General features: G+C 47.0%; 1 protein-coding gene across 2 annotated transcripts in view; it reads right to left on the bottom strand.

Annotated features, from left to right (window-relative positions):
• Positions 1–20,783, bottom strand: part of ADCY3 (adenylate cyclase 3) — a 74,821-nt gene that overhangs the window by 38,618 nt on the left and 15,420 nt on the right. For both annotated transcript variants that reach the window (XM_033124502.1, XM_033124501.1), the window contains exon 3: positions 1,972–2,121. In XM_033124502.1, coding sequence (XP_032980393.1) covers positions 1,972–2,121 — 150 coding nt within the window. The remainder of the gene's footprint in view (positions 1–1,971; positions 2,122–20,783) is intronic.

The following is a 20,783-nucleotide window of genomic DNA, read 5'->3' as shown; positions in this document are numbered from 1 at the left end:
CTCATGCACATAGTCACAAAAGTCCTAAGAAAAATATGAACAAATTGAAACTCTACACAGAGAAACTGAGGCCCAGAGGTGAAGAAACTAGCCCAAGGTCACACTCAGGCTAGAGCTGGGCTTGACAGAGTCATCCCACCTGGAGACAGATACAGGCATCTGCTGTGTCCCAGCGCGGTCTGTGGGGATGTACCTTTGTACCCTTCCTTCCCCCGACCCTGCACCTCCCTTCTGCCTCCCTGGACCTCTCATTCCTGGGGCCTTGTCTAACTTCCTGGATAACTTGTCTAACTTGCCTATGCAGAGAATAACAGATCCAGGGTGAGATCCAGGGGGCCTTCCTCACCACACCTGGAAGCCACCACCCAGCACTGTTCAGTGTGATGGAAGATGCCCCCATTACACACTGAGACAGACAAGATCAATATAGACAAGTGGGAGGAAAACTGCACAAACACTGTATAAAAAAGAACTCCCAGCCTAGTAAGTGGTGACACATGCTTTTTTTTTTTTTTAATGTAGAGAACCCAGAGGGATGTGTCCACAGTCTGAAAGACCAGGTGCAAACAAGAGACAAGACTGTATAAAAAACAGAAACCAAAGAATGCCTTTGGAGGGACTCTATAAAGCAGGATTCTTTAAACATACTCAAGCCTCAGCAGCTCCTCGATGACCACAGGACGCAGGGCCAAGGAGAAGGGGACAAATACAGTGAGTGAAGCCTGGCCCTTTGTCACAACGGAGGCCAGGGAGATAAGCTACATCCTGGAAGAAATGATTCCGAGGCCTAACTCAGAAGCTTCTAGATCTTATTGGTAAACAGAGAGAGAAAATATATTCCCAGGACGGGGGAAGCTGGGAACCATTAGCTAAATAACTCAGTGTGTACCTTCAAATAGCACTGTCTAGAGAACGTGAGGCCCACCGATGGGGCCCCCCCGAACAAAGGTTCCATCCAGAATGACCCCCGAAACTACAACCCCGTCCATCTGAGTGGCAGAGTCTAAGAAAACTGCAATTTTAGTGAACCCAGAGCACTCAGCACCATGTGAACGCAAAATGACATGGTTCCCAGCGCAGAGAATCACGTGTTTTCTACGTATGAGTTTGTGTGTGAAGGGGAAATAAACCTATGGATAACAGGAAATTGGTGGATGTAATTTCTAGAGACCTTCAAAAAGCATCTGAGACGAATCCAAACCAAAAACTATGCAAAAGACTGAATCACATGAAAACTGAGGAGGTTCTGCGGTGGATGGGGCTGGAGTAAAGCCGGTAAACAAACAGCAGGGACAGCTGGCACTTCTCCCAATGGAAAAATGTAAACGGTGGGGTCCCCAAGGGACTGGGCTGAGCTGGTTTTACTTCGTCATAAGTGACTTAGAGGGAGAAGGAAGTGGGGAGCATGAAGGAAACAGCGCCCCTGCACTGAAGGACTTCACCCAGAAGGGCCCCAAAGCCAGGGGATGGGTCCCCGCCGCGGGGAGAGCAGCGGTGCACGCACAGTAGGTGCGCAGTGTGAATCTGCCCTTGACCTGGAAAGAGAGGAGTCACCAGAGCAAGGCAGAGGAGTAACACGAACGTGGCCACGGAGAAAAAGCATTCAAAATAAACACAAAACTTTTTCACCTGAGAAAGGAACACAGCGTCATTAGTGGCTGCTGGGGCAATGTATTGCTTTAAAAAGAAAAGTTTTAAATTATAGGACCCAAAAAAAAGCAGAAAGAAGGGAAGAGGGAGGTTTCGGTCAAGCACCGAGGAGATTCAGGAGTGAGTTTCCAGTAAGAAACACTCCCTGAAGTCCGGAGGGGCCCTCTGACGGCGAGGGGCCCATGAGGGACATTAGGCAGCGAACACGGGACCCTGGTGGACAAACACCGATGCCCACGGGCTCACTCCCTCCCGACAGGCCACCGCCCCTGAACCCAGGCCCCCAGCCCACCCTGCCCCGAGGCCACCCCACAGCCTTACCTGCTGCTGGCTCTGCTCTTCCAGGTTCATCTTCACCTCCAGCGACTGGCGGGCCTCCAGGAAGGCCTTGCGGTGCTTGCGGTCCGCCATGTAGTAGGACATGATGCCCACGATGATGGCGCACAGGTAGAGGAAGACATTGGCCAGGATCTGCACCCCGAGGAGGAGAGGAAAGGACAATGGTGAAGGCACGTCTTCAGGAGAGGGCATGGACAGGTGGGGCAGGCGGTGACCAAAATCAAAACCCCACGTTGCCCAGTGTCCAGGGTGGGCCCCAGCAGAGCCTCTGACCTCGATGGGATATTTAGGTCCTTGGAACAGACCCTGCCCCACCTGCCATGTGTGGGTGAGGCCCAGCCCCAGCCCAGGGCATGCCCCCAGGCCTGGAAGGCTGGTTGAGGGGCTACTGTTATCCCCTCCTGCTTCACACCATAGCTAAGCTGGCCAATCCCATCTACCTGTGAGGCCTAAACAGTCCCTCCACTACCCATTCATTCATTCACTCATTTGTTCAACCACCACTTACTGAGCGCTTATTTACTAGGTGCACTTAGGTGTGTGCTGTTTAGTTGGGGAGGAGAGTGAACAAAGCCCAGATCCACTGGCCGGGGGTATATAATCCTAAAAGCCGAAGGCGTGTGGAATGTCACGGGAGACCTGAAGATGTCCTGGGCTGATTCAGGAGTCACAGTGCTACCCTATGCATGTGGCACAGGTTTCTGGGATTCACAAGCATCCTCAGCCAACGGCCCTGCCAGCAGGTGTGGGGTGGCCAGTACCAGTATCCAGGTCTCATGAGGAACTGAAGCCACAGGAAGGGGAAGAGGGGATTATGGGACCTGACGTCTGTCCTGCGAGTTCAGTGCATTGTCACAAAGGACTTCATTGGACATTGAGAGCCTGTCCCTCTGTCCCTGGCACCCTGCAGGCTCCCCTAGGTATCTGTGGTCCCCGCCTGTTCCCACAGGCTGCTAGAACTGCAGACCTGATCACCTGCTGCTGGAGGTCACCTTGGATATGGACCTGTGGTGACACCTGATTTCCTGGCACTGACTACTGCAGGCTCTACTCTCTGACCCTGACGGGGCTCCATTTGGGACTGGATCAGGTTCTAGTTCCACTTCTCCAAGAACCCTGGCCGTGAGAGGATGGCTATTTCTGACGTTAATTTTCTGGGTACTCATGATATCCCCTCTGACTGTTTCCTCAGGGCTGATCAATACTGACCCTGAGGACTCACCACCCCCATCACCAAGTTCCTGCAGGGTCTGTCCTCAGTCACCAGTGCTGAGGCCAGGGGCACTCAACAAGGCCCACTGAGTGATGAATTAATGAGTAGGTGAGGCAGACTGGTCATCAAGTCACCAGATGCAGATTTCACAAGCGTATTAGGTGGCTGGTTCCAGGAACTAACAACCCGTTATATTCTTGGGCCTGGGCAGCCTTGATCACCTATACCATTCGTGGGGCAAGCGGGTGATTTCAGTGTCCCCTGGAACATCTCCTTGCGCCGTCTGCTGGGGTGTGATCGCCCACTCCTGACTGAGTGATGAGTATCAGTGTGACCTCAGGACTTGATCATCCAAACTGCTGCCAACTTATGTTCAGTGAGTCAAAGCAAATCACACAGATCATGTTGAGTCTCAAAGCCCGTCTGGTCTGGGGTCCGGGAACCTCAACCAGCCCAGAGGCCACCCTCCTGCAGGGGCTGTTGCAAGAGGCTGGTGGACGAGGTTAGGCTGCATCCTCTGCACCCTCACTGAGCAGCAGCACGCTGCCAAAGCCCACGTGATGTCCAAACACAGCCGCCACCAGGGCTGAGGGTCTCCAGCCTTACAGGGCTGTGGGTCCCGGAGGACAAGTGAGAAGCTGCACCTAGAGGGACCACAGGTCTGAACCCCACACCTACCAGCGTCAGTGACACTGAACAAGGGGTTCTGGACAAGGCAGGCTGCCCGAGGGCCACCAGCCTATCTCTGGCCCTGACCACAAACAGCGTGGGCTGTCACACTGAGCTGGGGACAGAGCTCTCAGCTCAGAGGTCTTTCTGCCTTCCACAGACAGGCCCTGGCTGATCACCTCATGGGGACAAATGAGACAGGCTCTGTGAAGCGTACAGTGCTGAGCCCGTGTCGGGAATTACTATTATCATTATCCATCTAAGAAAACCAAACCCGCTGTGCCGACCGTCAGAGGGCAACTATAGAAAAATTTTTAGAAAAATTTCAAACCGAACACCACCAAAGATTGTAATCCAAAGAGAGTAATAAGATTCAGGTTTGGTTCGTGCCTGGGGACCGTCCGTGCAGGGCAGCGTTCCTTTCATTGAACTGTGCCTATTTAAAAACAAAACCCACTTTTGCACTCCACTTGCAGGTACATGCGGTGCAGAAAATAAATTCAGGAGAAGCCCTGGACTGTGAGACTGGCCCTCACTAGCAGGAGGATCTGCCAGCTCAGATCATCTCCCTGAGCTCCGTTTTCATCAGCCATGCGCTGAGGGGTGGATGGCCTCATCTCAGAGGTCCCTGCACCCCTGACACTGTCGGGTCCTCATCAGATCTGGGCAAAGGCTGGGATTGGAGATGACCTGGTGCAAAGACGGGGGAATGAGGCTGGAGGAAAAGGAAGGTGGGTCAGTTTCCAGGTTGGCCAGAGAGCTATGCCGCCTCCGGTCCCCTGAGCACTGTGAGTCACAGAGGCCTCCCCTCCTTCCCAACCTGCACTGTCGGCTGCAGGGATATGAGGCAAAAGGCTGCATCTGAGCCACCCTGAAGAGTGACGTGGGTCTTGCAGGTCCGATCCATGCCAGAGAACTCCCTCCCAACCTGCCAGTGAGTTCATCTGTTTCTAGACAATTATCCCAGAAACTGCACGCTTTGCCTGGGGTTTCTTAGAGCTCCCCCAACTCTCGAAACTTGCCTCGACTGAAGAAAGGGCCCCCAGGGCGCTGTTGCTCGGATCTACCCCGATCCTTCTCCCACACAGCCACTGCTACAGGGCCCAAAATGAGTTCGGCAATCCCCCAGTGCGGGAGGCTCAGCCAGCGCCCTATGAGCCATTCTCAGCCTCCAAGTCCAGGGCACAAATCTGACAGGATGAGGCTGCCAAGCTAAGGAGACCTCCAGCCAGGAAGCAGGGGTTGGCTATGGAGAGGAAGGTTCCGGAATGAGCAGGAGGAGCCGGAAGAAGGAGTTCTGGTTGCCACACCAGACTTCAATGTCTGGGTGATCCCCTGTACCTACAAGGCTGAGAAGCCCTGCTCTGGGGCTCCATCAATGTTACCTCTTCTCGCCCCAGTGGCCTTCTTTAGACTGGGCAGCAGCCTTCTTTTAAAAGAAATATTTTAAACACAAGATTTTAAAAATAATGACTAAAAATGAACAAATCTCCCAAGTGGGTAAACATTGAGACTAAAGCTTCATGTAACGCACGACAACCAGAAAAAGTAATTTATAATATCCCAGGCTCAGAAACGCAACCGTGAGAAAATTCCTCCACAAAATCCTTTCTCTTCGAATGTGATGAATCACCATATCCTGCACGTTTTCTAACAGCCCACGGGACACGAGCTGCTCTAAGTAGGGCTTTACAATGGACGTCACCCGATTGGAGGCAGGCTGGTGGCTCCACTGCCTAGGCTAACCTCTCCCTCTAGGCTCACTGCAGCCTGCCAATTCCGGAACATTCCAGAATTGGGAAGAACGAACTGAGGGAGAGAAAGCTGCTCTGGGGTGTCAATGTCCATGATGACCACCCTCAGAGACCTTGTGATGCTCTGCTACCGGGGAAGGCCACACTGAAGCCTCTGTTCATTAGAACAAACTTAGATGTTTTGGGAAAAAAATCTCCAAGGAGCTGTAGTGTAAGAAGCAGCAGGGGAGAAGGCGCCTCTGCAGGCAACCAGCCTCCTCAGCCCAAGGAAGCCTGGCCAGAGCCTGCAGCGGACACCACACAGTGCCCATGGGGTCCCCACCTTCGAGCCATGTTCGCTGCAGACCCTTGGAGGGGCCTCCTGGTGGAGGGGTCAGGCAGTGCAGCCACACATCCCTCGCACGCCCCCAGCAGGCTGTGTGGTTCTAGAACCAGCCTAAGACTTGCTTGGCTTCCTCATCCTCACAGTAACTCTGAAGGGTGTCCAGTCAGATTAAAAGAGAGATTATATGCCACACCCCCTATCACGGGGCTTGGACAAAGTATGTTCTCGTGACTTTATTTTTTCCTCCGAGGGGGGAAGGCAAATTAGCGCCAATAATACTACTTTAGTGAAGTTTTACAAGAGCCGCCATATGCATCCTTTTATCTGTCACAACAAGCAAAGTTTTCTTATTCTCATCTTGCAGAAGAAGAGACTTGAAGCCCAGAGAAATGAGGCTATGGGCCCATGGTCCCCTAGTAATGCTGAGACCAGAACCCAGGTCTCCTTCCTCTGTTTCTTTCTTTTCCCCCTTTTTACAACAGCAGAGTTTAAACAACAGCAGAGTTTAAATTTCAAGACATTAAAAATAAATCCATTCCAGCACAGGAGACTGAACACCAGAAGGCAGGTCTTGGGGCCAGGTCCACTGCTGCTTTCTTACCCAGCTAGGAAGCACAGCACCCAAGCGTGCGAGTCCAGGGTCCTTCTCCCACATCCCTGTCCCCTTCGCTGAGCTGTGATGAGGGTTAGCAGAGGCGAGGCAGAGGCCAAGGCATGAGGGAGGGCAGCGGACACACAGAACCTAGTAAGGACCTGGAGCATCTATGCAGGTGGAGAAGTCTGCACACAATGCGGGGACTCTCACACTTCCCTAGAGGAAACTCTAGCATCACTGTACCAAGAAATGTGTGTGGTCTCCACCAAATACAACCCTACTCAACACCATGCAGGTCTGAGCCTCAGGGCATCACTGACATGCCCTACCAGGCTGGCCATTGGTGCAGTTTCTACCACGTGCCTCTGGTACAAAAGGACTTCCAGAAGCTTCCCACTTGTTTTATGGCTTTGGCATGCCTCTGCTAAAAGACATTCAATGTCCACTGTCTTGCAAAACAAAGACCACTTACAGGATAGGCATCCAGCCAACCTGACGTGTTACCCGAAGTCCCTCACCATCTGCTCAGTTGCCAGAACAGCTCTCAGCCTGCGTACTGCACAACCCCAGGGGCACCACTCTGCAGATTCTGACGTGATGGCTCCCCTAGAGACATGGAACACGCCAGACCTGACAATCGGGCTCCAGTGTCACTCTTGTTTTTGTATCTGGCCGCTGCCCACCAGGCTCCCTTCACTCCAGCCCCACTGGGCCTCTCTCCAGTCCTCTAACAAGATGTACTATTCAGGGCTCTACAGCGCCAACTGGAACATCCTGCCCTCCCTCTGCCGACAGAAGGCCACACGTTGTGACGGTCCCCTGACTTAAGTCAGGTCAAGCAAGCAGCACATGCCTGGCCTTAGTCATCTACCAGGAAAGGCTAGTTGTTGTTACTATTCAAGACCCAAAGGCAATACCCCTCCCTGATCGCCCAAACAAAATCATTCATTCATTCAAAGATTTAGTGAACGTTAACCCTGTGCCAGGTAGGTGCTTGGCATTTAGCAGTGAATAGGCAGAAAAAGTCCCTGCTATCACAAAGCTGATATTAGGGTAAGAGTAAATGAATAAGAAACAAATTAAGTCGTCTTTAAGGGTATTAGAGCTCAGCAGAAAGTAAAAATGATACAGTGAGTAGCTGCTTTAGGTTGGGGAGTGAGGGAGACTGTTGGCCCAATTCTTCAGTCCCCTGTAGGAGCATTATACAGCCACGATGTAGCCTCCCAGAAAATAAAGTGTTCTTCCATGCTGCTGACTTTGACCATGTGATTTGCTTTGGCCAAATGGATATTAGTGCCTGTGATATGATTGGATGAGAACAATATGCACCAATAAGCTCACTGATACAGAAGAATGAGAGGCCTATGGAGCCAAACTAAACCCAAGCTGCAGCCAAACCCAGGTGGAGCCCAGCCTAAATCACCACACTCCAGCCAACCCTCAGATGTGCGAGAGAGAAATGTGTGCTTGTGAGCCATGAAGTTTGGGGCTGCTTGTTACACAGCACTAGGTGAAAACAGCTGACTACTACAGGTGGTTAGGAAAGGTCTCACTGAAGCAACAATGTCATTTAAAGTGAGGTATGAATGATCAAAAAGATTCAGCCATGGGAAAAATCAGAGAAAAGCACGCGCTGGATGGAGAATATGCTAGTGCAGAGGCCCTAGGACACATGCCTCTTTTCCATGAGACACAATGCCCACCCCACACCCCCCCACCTGATGCACCTACACACATCCCCCCCACTGGGAAGCAATAAGCCCCTGAGTTCAGGATGTGTCCTTCTCACATTTGCAGCCCCAGGGCCTGGCACAGGACAAAAAAAGAATTATCTGCCCCAAATGTCCACAAACTTGAGGTCGAAAAACCCTGGCTGCAATGCTGTCTTCCTTTTTGATTACTGAGTATTCATATGAAACTTTACTACGCATTTTTAATGAAGAATAATGAACGGTGAGGACAAAGATGTGAATAAGCAGATTTATTTTGATGTCAGTCGTAGGGCTTGTGGGCCAAGCAGAGAATGCTACTGACATTTGCCGAAAGAAGGGCACAATAGCTTGATAAATGCACCCACAATGCAAAGAGCCCAAAAATCACAGGGTAGAGATGATTAAAACCACAGAAGGCCATCTGGCCCATCTCCCTGTAGGACGAGATACAGGAATGACCATCTCACATTTAGCATTTTATACTGACCAAGGGATTATTCAAGTCTGTGGACTAGGTGAGGGAGAGTCAGTGAACCCCTGATATTAAGGGCAAATTTATGTTTTACCCTTTTCTGGGGAGCAAGTCCATTGCTTTCACCAGATTCCCAAAAGGGCCTGTTAGCCCAGATGATTAAGAACCACAAAAACTCATCAAAAGCTCCCCTCGCCTCCTGTGTCTCCACTACAGAAAGAGAAAACCTCAGGTCACAGCACCGCGTGTCCTCTCTTGTTGATGTGACCCCATTAGGCAGTCACCTGGGTCTTCTTCCCTAGTCCAAATAATTCTAATTCTACTTAAAGGACTCTGTGTTAATCATGTTTGGCTTCAGATCCTTTTTGTAAGACTCAACCCTACTGAGTTCTCAGTGCGTGGCGGGCCCCACGCTGGGTCCTGGAAGAGTGAAAAAGGACTTCAAGGAACTCAAATCTACTGGAGATAAAGAAGTTACCAGAGACAGATGAAGCTTAGAATTGATTCTGAGGGACAGGGGAGGGGAGGTTGGCAAAAGCCCCTAAGAGGGAGTAAAACTTGGGCTGGACACACTCAGCTGTGGGTTTTCACACACACTGGCAACACAGAGCTTTTACATACATTTTAATAGATGGATTTTGGACAGTACATGTAAACCAATTTCTAACTGATGTCCAGTGTTAAATGAAGGCAAGGCAAAATAAATAATAAACTATCTGCTTGTGGGTATAAAGATATTTACAGGGTGACAACAGGTTCCCACACTGCCTGCTCAGGGCTTCTCGCCTCTAAGCAATACTAGTTAGGTTAAGTGCATAGGTCCTGACTTGAATTATCTTTGAAATGAGCATGACAACAAACGTAACAGCCCAGAGAAAGAGGAACATATCATCTGGAGACAGAAGAAGAGATTTAGAATTCCTGAAATGCTATCATCGCACAAACTTAGCAGGCGAAAACATGAAGGAAGGTCACTGCTGACACAAAACCACCAAAACCCTTGCACATACGCCCGCAGGACAGAGCACACTCGTGGGATCCCAGGCTCCCCACCTCTCAATTCAAAGCCACTAGGGTCCTGGGAGTAAAATTCTTTGCACTCTCAGCTGCAGGCATCAGCATCCCTCCTCTCCTGAATCTCAGCTGTCTTCGCAGGGATTTGATCCCCTTTCTTCTCTCCCTTGTTGCTTCTGAGGATGACTCATCCGGCCTTCCTCCCTGCAGCCTCTCAGAACCTGCCCTGACACGGGATGGTTTTTTCCATCATGGGCTCTGACTCGACCCTTCAGTGCTTAGTCCCTAGCAGCTGTTTCTCTGGTTCAGTGTTTCTGGGCCACATGCTCATCAGGACAGAGGTGGGAACAGGCTAAGAATGGGGATTCCTGGGTCTCCCCCCGCCTGTGGACACCCAGGAATCTGCATTTCCCACTCCTACAGGTGATTCTCTTCAATGGAATCACTGTTCTAGCTGGTGTAATAAATATGAAGACAAAGCCGAGATCCTCCTGGTTCTTTAAACCAAACTCTCAAGGTGTGTGATCACTTTAGGTCATCTCCCTGGGCCCACAGCCTGTTTTCCTTCTGTGCATTTATTCTCTTTCCTTTTTCATATGATCTTCTGTCCTTGGCCCACCCTTACCCTAAGTTACACCACCTCCTTATCACTATTTTCCTGTCTGGCCACCATCTCTTACACACATTCAAAGCCACATCCACTGAGATGTTTGCCATCAGTCACTACTATTTCATGTGTCCTGCATCTAATTCAATTCCCTGATTTTTCCATTCAGATTTTAAGTCATTTTCCAAGTCTCCTTCTCATTGTCCCAACCCTTTCTCCTACTGGCCCCCATCCCCAGCTCTTGGCAAAGCCAGCACATAATCACAATCAGAGAGACAGGTCTGGGAGGACCTCGCTGGGCCAGGAACCAGTCCTCTCAAGGCACTGTTTTAGTCACAGGATACAAAAAGACTTTCAAATTCCAAAATTTGAATCCAAAGTCCTGGCAAACTCCTACCTCTCCTAAATTTCAGTTCTTCAGCCTCAACTGTCTTGAATTAGTACCACCTCGGTGTGTTCCCCTCACCCTCATTCAGGGGTTCCCAAACCTGGCTGTACTTTAAGAATCACCTGGGAGCTATGCCCGGGCAGCACCCCAAAACAGAGGAACCAGAAGCCAGACGTTGGCATTGTTTAAAAAAACTCCTAGGTAACTCTCCGGTGCAGCCAGGAGTCAGTGGGAATACCCAAGCTTGTCATGGTCTCCACCAGTCGGCCCTGATCAAAAGGTACATTTCTGCCAGCCAAGTGATGAAATCATAGCTCACCAACCGAGCATCCCAGATAAGCAGAACTCAGCACCCACCACCGTGTCCATCCTCAAACCTTTGCTGAACGCTTGAACCAACACCACCGTTCTCCCCGTCTCTGCAGTGCTTCTTTCTGCACCTCAGTGGGTCGCTCATTCCATCTGGTCTACCTGGATAAATGCCCCCAGGTCTTCTTCCTGATTTCTTCCTGCCACTTCCTGGCCCAAACGCCCATCTCCCCCAGGCTGGGCATAGACTTGTGTCCCTGGTCCCTCTCTGGTCCTGCCAATCCTCTCCCTCATACCATACTAACCTTCCAAAATTATCTTTTTGCAAGTGTTACCTGCTCAAAACACCTCAATAGCTGCTGATTATCCAAAAGGTAAAGCTCAAAATCCTCATTCTGGCACTGAAGGTCCTACATACTCTGGCCCCTGTGAACTTTTCTAAATATCTCCCATAATTCCCTAAAGTAAACCAACTCCTTTAGCCAAGCTGATGTCCCCAGTGTGTCACCGAGGCACTCCTAACTTCAGCACACACTTCAAGAGCTCTCAATCTTTTCCCCTAAAGCACCTGAGGAGGAAACCTCACCGTTTACGCATACCTTGCTAGTGCATGTGGATTTTGCCCTTTATTCCATAAAAATCCATGTTTGTATTACTGTTTTTAAACACTTAAAAACATTTGTCTTTGAGTAAAACAGATGTGTCTGTCCATTGTATTATATACTCCACTAGGGCAGGGACAAAATCTGTTCCAGTCATTGCTGTGTCCCCAGCACTCGACAAATGCCAGGCACACAGGAGGCGCTCAATGACTATTGAGTGAAGGAATGAATAAATGGAGGAAGGAGGGAGAGACTTAAGGAAGGGAGGGAGGATGGAAATGCCAACTCCATGGGTATTAGAGCCTTCAGCTACCCCAGGCAAACACACCCCCAGTGTGAGAAGCACCCCACACCTGAAATACCCCCTTGCACCCCCACCTCTGCCACCTTCCACCCTTTCCTCAGCTAACACCTAGCTAAACCCTGCCTCCTCCACGGAGCCTTCCTTGGCGGCCCCATCCCTGAGCTATCGTACTTTCTCCTGTTTCTTGAAGAGGAAACATGGGCAAGATAAATCGTTAAGAGAAAAGAAGGTTTCAGTACGAAGCCACAAGCCAAAATGCTGACAGTGGTTATATTCTGAGGGAGGGGGATTTAGGACAATTTCTGTTTTCTTCTTTTTGCCTTATAATCTTTCTGTAGTGAATCTCTTCTTCCACAGCTCCCGCCCCACCCCAGAGGACAGCCCCACCCTGCAGCCTCTATGTTTTGTCCATGAATCCACTGAAAAACTCTCCGGGCACCTGTTTCTACAGAACACGCCTCGCCTCCCCCAGATCTTTCAAAGGACCAGCTGGGGAGATTAACCTCCCTAAGGTCTGCCATCAAGACCTGGGCACAGAACCCAACGGCCTCGCCCTCTGCCTTCCTGTTTGCTTAAAATGCAGGAATTCGGAACCACGGGGTCACAGCCACCAGGAGTGAGGGGAGAAGACCCCACATCTGCCCCGTGATCCGTGCTCTGCTGCCAAGCCAATCACTTGTCACTCATAATCCAGGCCAACACTTGCAAAGGATGGACTCTCTTTCTTGACTGGCGCTGGTGCGGGTTACCCCACAGAATCCCCGTCTCACTCAGCCTGCTGAGTCTCCCCCAGGCGAATGGAGGGGGCAAGTCCAGCCAGCGAGGTCACTATGACCCATCCTGAATGGTTCCATGCCAGCTGATGAGTGTGGCACAGCCTCTCGTCATCAATATGACAGTCCCTCACAAACAGTGCCACTCGGCTCACTTGGTCAGCTTTCTCCTTTGCGGCCACTATTTGCTTCCTCTTCCCCTCAAATGCTTTTCCTCCTGCAACAGCCACCATCCTCCCTTCCTCTCAGAGACTGGCCACCAACCAGCAGAGGTTTTTTCATCCTGGGAACATGTATCACAAATAATTCTAATACCATCCCCTGGCTTCCTGAGAGGTTCCTGACTTTTAAAATATTTCGTTTTGGTTTTCACCTAATTTCCCACTCCACTGGCCTTACCCTTTTGACACACAAGCACCCAATCTGGATTTCTTCGCCCTTCTCCTGCCTGAGCATGGAATTCAAGCCTGTTATCAGCATGGCCAGCAGTTTGTCCGCAACGGCTCCTGGGCGCTCCCCTTCCAGTTCACAGCTGGGCACCATGCTTCCGTGGCATCCTTCCTCTGTGGGTCCTGATGACCATCTGTGCCAACCCAAACCACCCCACCACAAACACACATCTCACAGCGAGGTAAACTTGGGGCCAGTAAAACAGAGCCATTAGAACTGGGCTTGGATCCCAATTCCACCACCACTGGCTGTGGCCTTGGCAAGTCACCACCACTCTAAGCTTGCTTTCTCCTTGGTGAAATGAGAATAAAACAGTTCCTACCTCCGGGAGGGATTGAGAACTCATTCAGACAACGTGTGTGTAAAGCATGTGGCATAATATTCCGCTGGATGCACAGTAAGTCTCAATAAATCTTAGCTATTGTGATTAGGCATATTATAAATTCCCAATATTACTTGGGAATTTTATTCCCAAGGTTCCAGCTTCCCTAGTCTCCTTTAACGTCATTTTCTTCACTCAGGAAGGTGATGCATATCAGTGGTTCCCAACCCTGTCTGTGGTTATATTCTAAGGCTCCACCCTCAGCCACTCTGCTTAGTGTATCTGGAGGAGGGCCAGGAATCTGTTCTGAACAAAGTCCGCCTTCCCACCAGGGCGTTCCAATGCAGCCAGTTCTACATAGGGACCACTGGACTGAAGTATAACCTTTTTGCTGCATTTTATTACTTAAGTGCGAGTCTGTGGCCCTTATCCTTGTCCTATAAGGTTCACCTTGATGCCCAATACATCAAGGTTGTCTCCCCAATACATCTCTCAGCTGTCTTCCTGCCACTAGCCCCACCCCCACTACCTGTCTGGTCTCCAAGGTACCAATTACAGTTCTCCCGGTGTCCACTGTGTCCAGCTCTGGCTGGGCTGCCAGCCTGGCAGTGTAGCTCCAGCCAGACCCCAAGACCCTGCTTCCAGCTAGAGGGCTCAGCCCCTCTCCCATCCCTTTGCCACTTCTACTGGGAAGCCTCTCGTGGCAATGCCAGCAGCTGCTGGAGCCACCTGCCCATACTGTACTTATCAAGTTCCTCTCCAGCCCAAGTGCTGCCTGGTGTCACCAATGAGCCTTGAGCAATGATGAGTCAACAAGTCCTTCTCCAGCCCCTACCACGGAAAGCAGTGTGATGTCATGGAATGAGCACTGGCTTTGGAGCCAGACACACTCCTAGTCCTTCTCTAGCAAATCCCATGAAACCTCCCACTTCAACTTCCTCATGGAAAATAAGATCAGCAGCTTCAACTTAACCTCCATTTAAGAAATCTTTGCTCAACCCAAGGTCATAAAGATTTTCTCCTAAGTTTTATTCTACAAGTTTTATAGTTTAAATCTTACAATGATCCATTTCAAGTTAATTTCTATATATGGGGTGAGATAGGAATTACGATTTCTTGATATGGATATCTAATTATTCCAGCATCGTTTGTCAAAAAATTATTCTTTTCCCATTGCATTACCTTGGCACTTCTGTTGAACATTTATTGATTATATGAACATCAATTGATTGATTGTGTGTGTCAATTTCTGAACTTTATTCAGATTCAATGATCTAAGTGTCTATCTTCAGACTAATACTATACTGTCTTGATTACAATTTATATTACGTCTCATAATCAGATAGCATAAGTCACCTAATATTTTAAAAATTGATTTAGCTTTTCTAGTTTGTGTATTCATATAAATTTTAAAATCATCTTATCAATTTCTACTAAAAAAAGACTGATGGGATTTTGATTTTGGATTGAATTGAATCTATAGCAATTTAGGGAGAACCAACATCTTAACAATATTGTTATCTGCCATCTCTCCATTAATTTAGATCTTTGATTTCAGCAATGTTTTATAGCTTTCACTATAAAGGTCTTGCAAACATCTTGTTAAATTTAGCTTTAAGTACTTCATGGGTTTAGATGCTACTTTAAATGGATTTCTTTCAATTTCCAATCATTTGTGACTAGTATATAAAAATAGAGCAGAGCTTTTAATATTAACCATGTAACTTTCAAACTTGTTAAACTCACTTGTAGCAGTTTGGTGGATTCCTTAGGATGGTTTACATTGATCATGTATTCTGAGAATAAAGACAGTTTCATTGTTCTTTCCTATTTGTCTGACCTTATTGTACGTTTTTGCATACACAATGAGGGCTCTTCATTTGTAGTGGGGGTTTTTTTCTTATAATGTCTTTTCCTGGTTTTGCTAACAGGTCAATGCTGATTTCATAAACTGAGTTGAGAAATGTTCCCCCTTCTTCCCTTTTTTGGTAGAGTTTGTGTAGAATTGGTATTATTTCACTCTTAAATGTTTGGTGGAATTCAGCATTGAAGCCACCTAAGACTGGAGTTTTCTTTGGGGAAGATTTTTAACTACAAACTCTATTTCTTTAATTGGATACAGGGCTATTTGACTTTGGTAGCTTATGTCTCAAGTAATTTGTCCCATTTGTCTGAGTTGGCAAATTTGTTGGCATACAGTAGTTTGTAACATCTTATTATTCTGTTACTATCTGTAGGACCTGTAGTCATGTTCCCATTTCCATTCCTGGCGTTTGTAATTTGTATTTTCTCTCATTTCCCTGATCATCTAGCTAGAGTTTATCAATTTTATTGACCTTTTCAAAAACCAGCTTTGGATTCACTAATTTTTCTCTAATTGTCTACTATTTTCTGTCTTTATTTTTTATTACTTTTTACTTCTTACTCTGGATTTAATTTTTCTGCTGTACTTAAGGTGGATCATTGATTTTAAACCTTTCTTCTTTATTAATATAAAAATTGAATGCTACAAATTTCCTTCTTAGTACTGCTTTGCCTGCATCCCACAAATTTTGGTATGCTGTGTTTTAATTTTCATGTAATTCAACACATATTCTAATGTCTCTTGTGATTCCTGTCTTGATCCATGGGTTATTTAGGTATGTTTTCTTCAATTTCCAAATATTTTGGGATTTTCAAGATATATTTGTTTTTCCTTCAATCCATTTTTGTCAGAAATCATACTTTGCATGATTTCAATAATTTTTTAATGCATTGAATCTTGTGTTATGGCCCAGCAGATTGTGTATCTTCATGAACATTTCAGTGCACTTGGAAAGAATGTGTACTCTGTAGTTGATGGGTGGAGGGTTCTATAAATAATACTTTGGTCCAGCTGGTTGTTCACTTATTCAAACACTCTATATACTTACTAATTTGTCTATTTTACCAATAATTGAAAAAGGAGTATTGCAATCTTTAAATATAATTATGGACTTATCTATTCTTCCTTTTATTTTAGTTCTATTAGTTTTTGCTTCATGTATTTTAATCTTTGTTATTAGATGCAAATATATTTAGGGTGATGTCTTTTTGATGAATTGACTACTTTATCATTATGAAGTATTCCCCTGAATCCCTGGTAATATTTCTTATTCCGACACCTATACTGTCAGATACTAATATAGCCAGCCACCCCAGCTTTCTTTTGATTAGTGTTGGCATGGAATATCTTTTTCCATCCTTTTACTTTTTATCTATTTCTGTTTTTATATTTAAAATGAGTTTCTTTATAATAGCTAATAGTTGATTTTTGCTTTGTTGTATGTCTGACAATATCTGCATATTAAATGGAGTCATATCACGTACACTTAATATTATTATCAATATGGCTGAATTTAAAACTATCATCTTGATTTTTGACTTGTTTGTTCTTTGTTACTTTTCCCCCTCTTTTCCTGCCATCTTTTGATTTTATCATTCTACTTTATCTCCATTATTGGCTATATGCCATACTTCTTTGTTATGCTTTTTTAATGATTGCTCTGAGACTTGCAATACACAACTTCAACTTAATGTAGTCTGCTTCAAATATTACTTTACATGTAACATAAGAAAATTGTAACAGTATACTTTCATTTCTCCCCTCCTGTACTTATGCTATTGTTGTATACATTTTGCTTCTATGTGTTATAAAATAAACTCCACAGTAATTTTTTATATATTTGCTTTAGACAGTCTTTTAAAGAGATAAAAAATTAGAAAAAATAATTTTCATATTTTCCCACGTTTACCATTTCAAGGTCTCTTCATTCCTTTGCGCAGTCCAAATTTCTGTCTAGTATCATTTTCTTCTGCCTGAAAAACTTTCATTAATACTTTTTATAGTGCAGATCTGCTGGTGCTAAATACTCCCAAATTTAGTTTGTCTATAAAAATTCTTCATTTCGTCTTCATGGTTTTTGAAGATGAACACACTCATTTTTGTTGGGTATAGAATTCTACATTGACCATTTTTATTTCTCAGTTCTATTGTGTTCTGCCTTGAATAATGTTTGCCGAGACATCTGCTATAATTCTTATCTTTGCTCCTCTCTATGTAATGTCTTTTTCTCTTCCTTTCTTGTTGTTTTTATGAATTTCTCCTTATTACTAGTAGTAAGCAATCTAATTATGATGTGCCTTGGTGTGATTCTTTCTATTTTTACTTGACTTACATTGAGCTTCTTAAACTATGGGCTTATGGTTTTCATCAAATTTGGAAATTTTTCCACCATTATTACTCCAAATATTTTTCTGTGTTCTGTTCTTCTAGGACTCCACTGCTCCCCACTGCCTATAGAATGTAGTCAAAGCTATCTCAAATAGCTTCCTAGGGCCATTTCAGATCCCAAATTATCTTCCAGCCTTCTCTGTTACTATCTCACACACTCAATTCTCCAGACAAAGGTTCTCTGTTAATACATGTATGTTCATCCACCAAACCACTGCTCACCAGCAATCACCTCTGCCCCTTCCCTACCTATCTAGGGCCCAAAATCCAATTTGCCCTTCATGGCCCAGCTCAGTGCTGCCTCCTCCACGAGACTTTTCCTAACCAAGGCAGAATGATGTTTTCTTCTCTGTACTCTCACAGGTCTTGTGTATTATAGTGGCCCCTTGAGGGCTGAGGATGTCCTTTCAGTCATGTTGGGATAAACCCCACCCTCAGACCCAGAAGCTAGGTATTGGACCCTGCTGTCTCTGTAATGGGAATAAGAGTAATGATTATATCAAAATGTGCCTTTGCAACACTTCCCTGAGGGAGAAGCTGAGCAAACAGTATTTTATGAAGGAGTGAATCAGGCAGCATTTCTCCTTTTTTCCAAAGGGAAAAATGAGCCACATAGGAGATTTAGTCAATTATTCTGAGCCAGAGGAACTACCCTCTAAGGATCTGCACTTTCAGACCAGTCTATCAATGTAGCCTCTCAATAGTTGGGGGAAAAACCCATTCCAGCCTCTGACTTCCTTCTTCTAAAGCCAGGGAGCAGCAGCAGGCAATCTTGTTCTAGGAAACCACAAAGCTCCCGGCTCCAGATCTTGGGGCAGAGAACCCTGGCCTGGTAAGGCCTGAGAGGCCTCAGGGAAGCAAACAGAATTCCCAAGGTGGGGAGACAAAAAGCAAAATTAACCATGCAACCAAGAGCAGCTCACCAGCAGAAGATTTGAAGCCTGAGGCCATCTCAATTTTACACTGGAAACTCTTTCCATAGCACGGAACTCCAGACCATCCCTTTCAAACATTCCCACACCAGGTCACCTGCCCTCCCTTTACGTCCCCCTCTCCATCTTGTCATTCTTTCTACACAGCCACATACTCAATAGCCTCCTGGAGCAAATTCCTCCTAACACTCCACTGGCCCCTCACTCACACTTGTGATCCCATATCCCAATGTCAATTGCCTCCAATGCCCACCTGGCCCTCCCACACCCTTCTGAAGCTCCCTCATCTCCACATAAGTTCCCAAAGCAGAAACACACAGTACACTCGTGAACAGACCCTCTGTCTCCTTTCCATTTCCTGTACCTGTGGCAGACCCCTGCCCCACCACACAAGCAGCGTCATACAGTTCATCAGCTCTCTGAGGGGTTGGAAGAGCACTGGCATGGGGGCCAGGAGACGAAGGCTCTGAACTGCCTCACTCTGTGACCTTGGGAAAGGCACTTCCCCTCTTGGCCTCAGTGTCCTCTATGGAAACACTCAGTAAGATCTACGAGGCATCCCTCTTGGCAGAAGAGATACGGGCAGTAGGGGACAGTAGGCAGCAGGAGGAACAAGATCCTCTCAGGTACAAACTCCAACTCATCCTGATTTGTAAATCCCACTCAAGCAAAATGCAGTTTACTGTGTTTCCCCGAAAATAAGACCAGGTCTTATATTAATTTTTGCTCCAAAAGACGCATTAGGGCTTATGTTCAGGGAATGTCATCCTGAAAAATCATGCTTTTTGTTATTTTCCAGTTAGGTCTTATTTTTGAGGAAACACCATAGCACCAGCAAATAGTTACATTTTGGGGGGGGGGGTTACACAGTTAAAGATAAACATATAATAATAGTGCACTTATAATAACATATAGTAACACTTGCACATGAATGGGGCTTTGAGGTTTACAAAGGTGTTTTCATTCATTGCCTCATTCGTTACCACAACCCTGTAAGAGCTGGCACCATCATCGTCACAGCAAACCTAGGAGGCAAGCACTATTCTATTCAGAAGCTTAGTTAAGAAGGACAGAGAGGGCCAAGCACTTGGACCAAGATTACAGAGCTGGCAAATGGCAGATCCAGCCTCGGAACCCAGCACCTGTTCCTGCATCTGACTCTTACTCTCCGGTGACATGCCCTCTATCCTCCGTGCCTATGGAGGAAGAAACCAAATTCGGTGAGATCAAATGGTTTGCTCAGCACCCACAGAAGGGCTGAGCTTGAACTCAACTCCTATTCACTGACAAAAAAAACCACGACAAAACAAGTAAAATCAGAAATGCAAAGAATGTCAGCACTTGACAGGGATGTGGATAAATGAAGCCCCAGCCCTCCAACAGAGGCCCATTGGGTTCACTGCACCACCCAGAGCCCTGAGCATCCAGCCCCTAGCCTGGCTTCCCTCCATCTCCTGACTCTCGGCCTCCTTCTCCACAACTACCACCCTCTCTCTTCTGCCCTGTGAGCTGACATGTGTGATTCAGATGACTCTGAGACTCCCGGTGAGTAAACCACTCACTTGGGACCAGATCTAACGGCAGCACTTCACTCTGGATGCTGCTGTCCATGCTGCTGCCTCCACCATCAGACTGCTGGGCGGGGCTATGCCTGTGCTTCCTGCTCAATGGTACGTGAAAGAGTCCTTTTGGAGGCTGGCAGGAGCAGCTGGCCTCCATCTGGCTCTTGCTCAGCCGCACATGAGAGGCCACCAGCACAGACCTCGAGTGGGACCTCCTAGCTGAAGGAGGAAATGGCTGCAGGTGCACTTCACCACCTGAGAGGGAAACTGGTTACCAGAGGAATGTTCAGACGTTAGCACTGAGAGGTTTGTTTCACTGATTTGCATAAAGTTACATATATCATCTTTCAAACCTAAATGTGCATATCTTCACATATATATGCAAATTCATTGAAAGTTCTCTAAAAGTATACACACCAAACACTTGGCAAGGGTTGCTTGGGGGAAGGGAAGCAGGAGAGGGAAGGTGGGAGGGGGGCTTTCATTTTCATTCCTTATACTCCTGCCTAGGTTGAAGGATATCTTACAACAAGCAGTTG

Source organism: Rhinolophus ferrumequinum, chromosome 13, assembly GCF_004115265.2.
Source record: "Rhinolophus ferrumequinum isolate MPI-CBG mRhiFer1 chromosome 13, mRhiFer1_v1.p, whole genome shotgun sequence".
Lineage (NCBI taxonomy): Eukaryota > Metazoa > Chordata > Mammalia > Chiroptera > Rhinolophidae > Rhinolophus > Rhinolophus ferrumequinum.
This window is presented reverse-complemented; position numbering and strand designations above follow the sequence as displayed.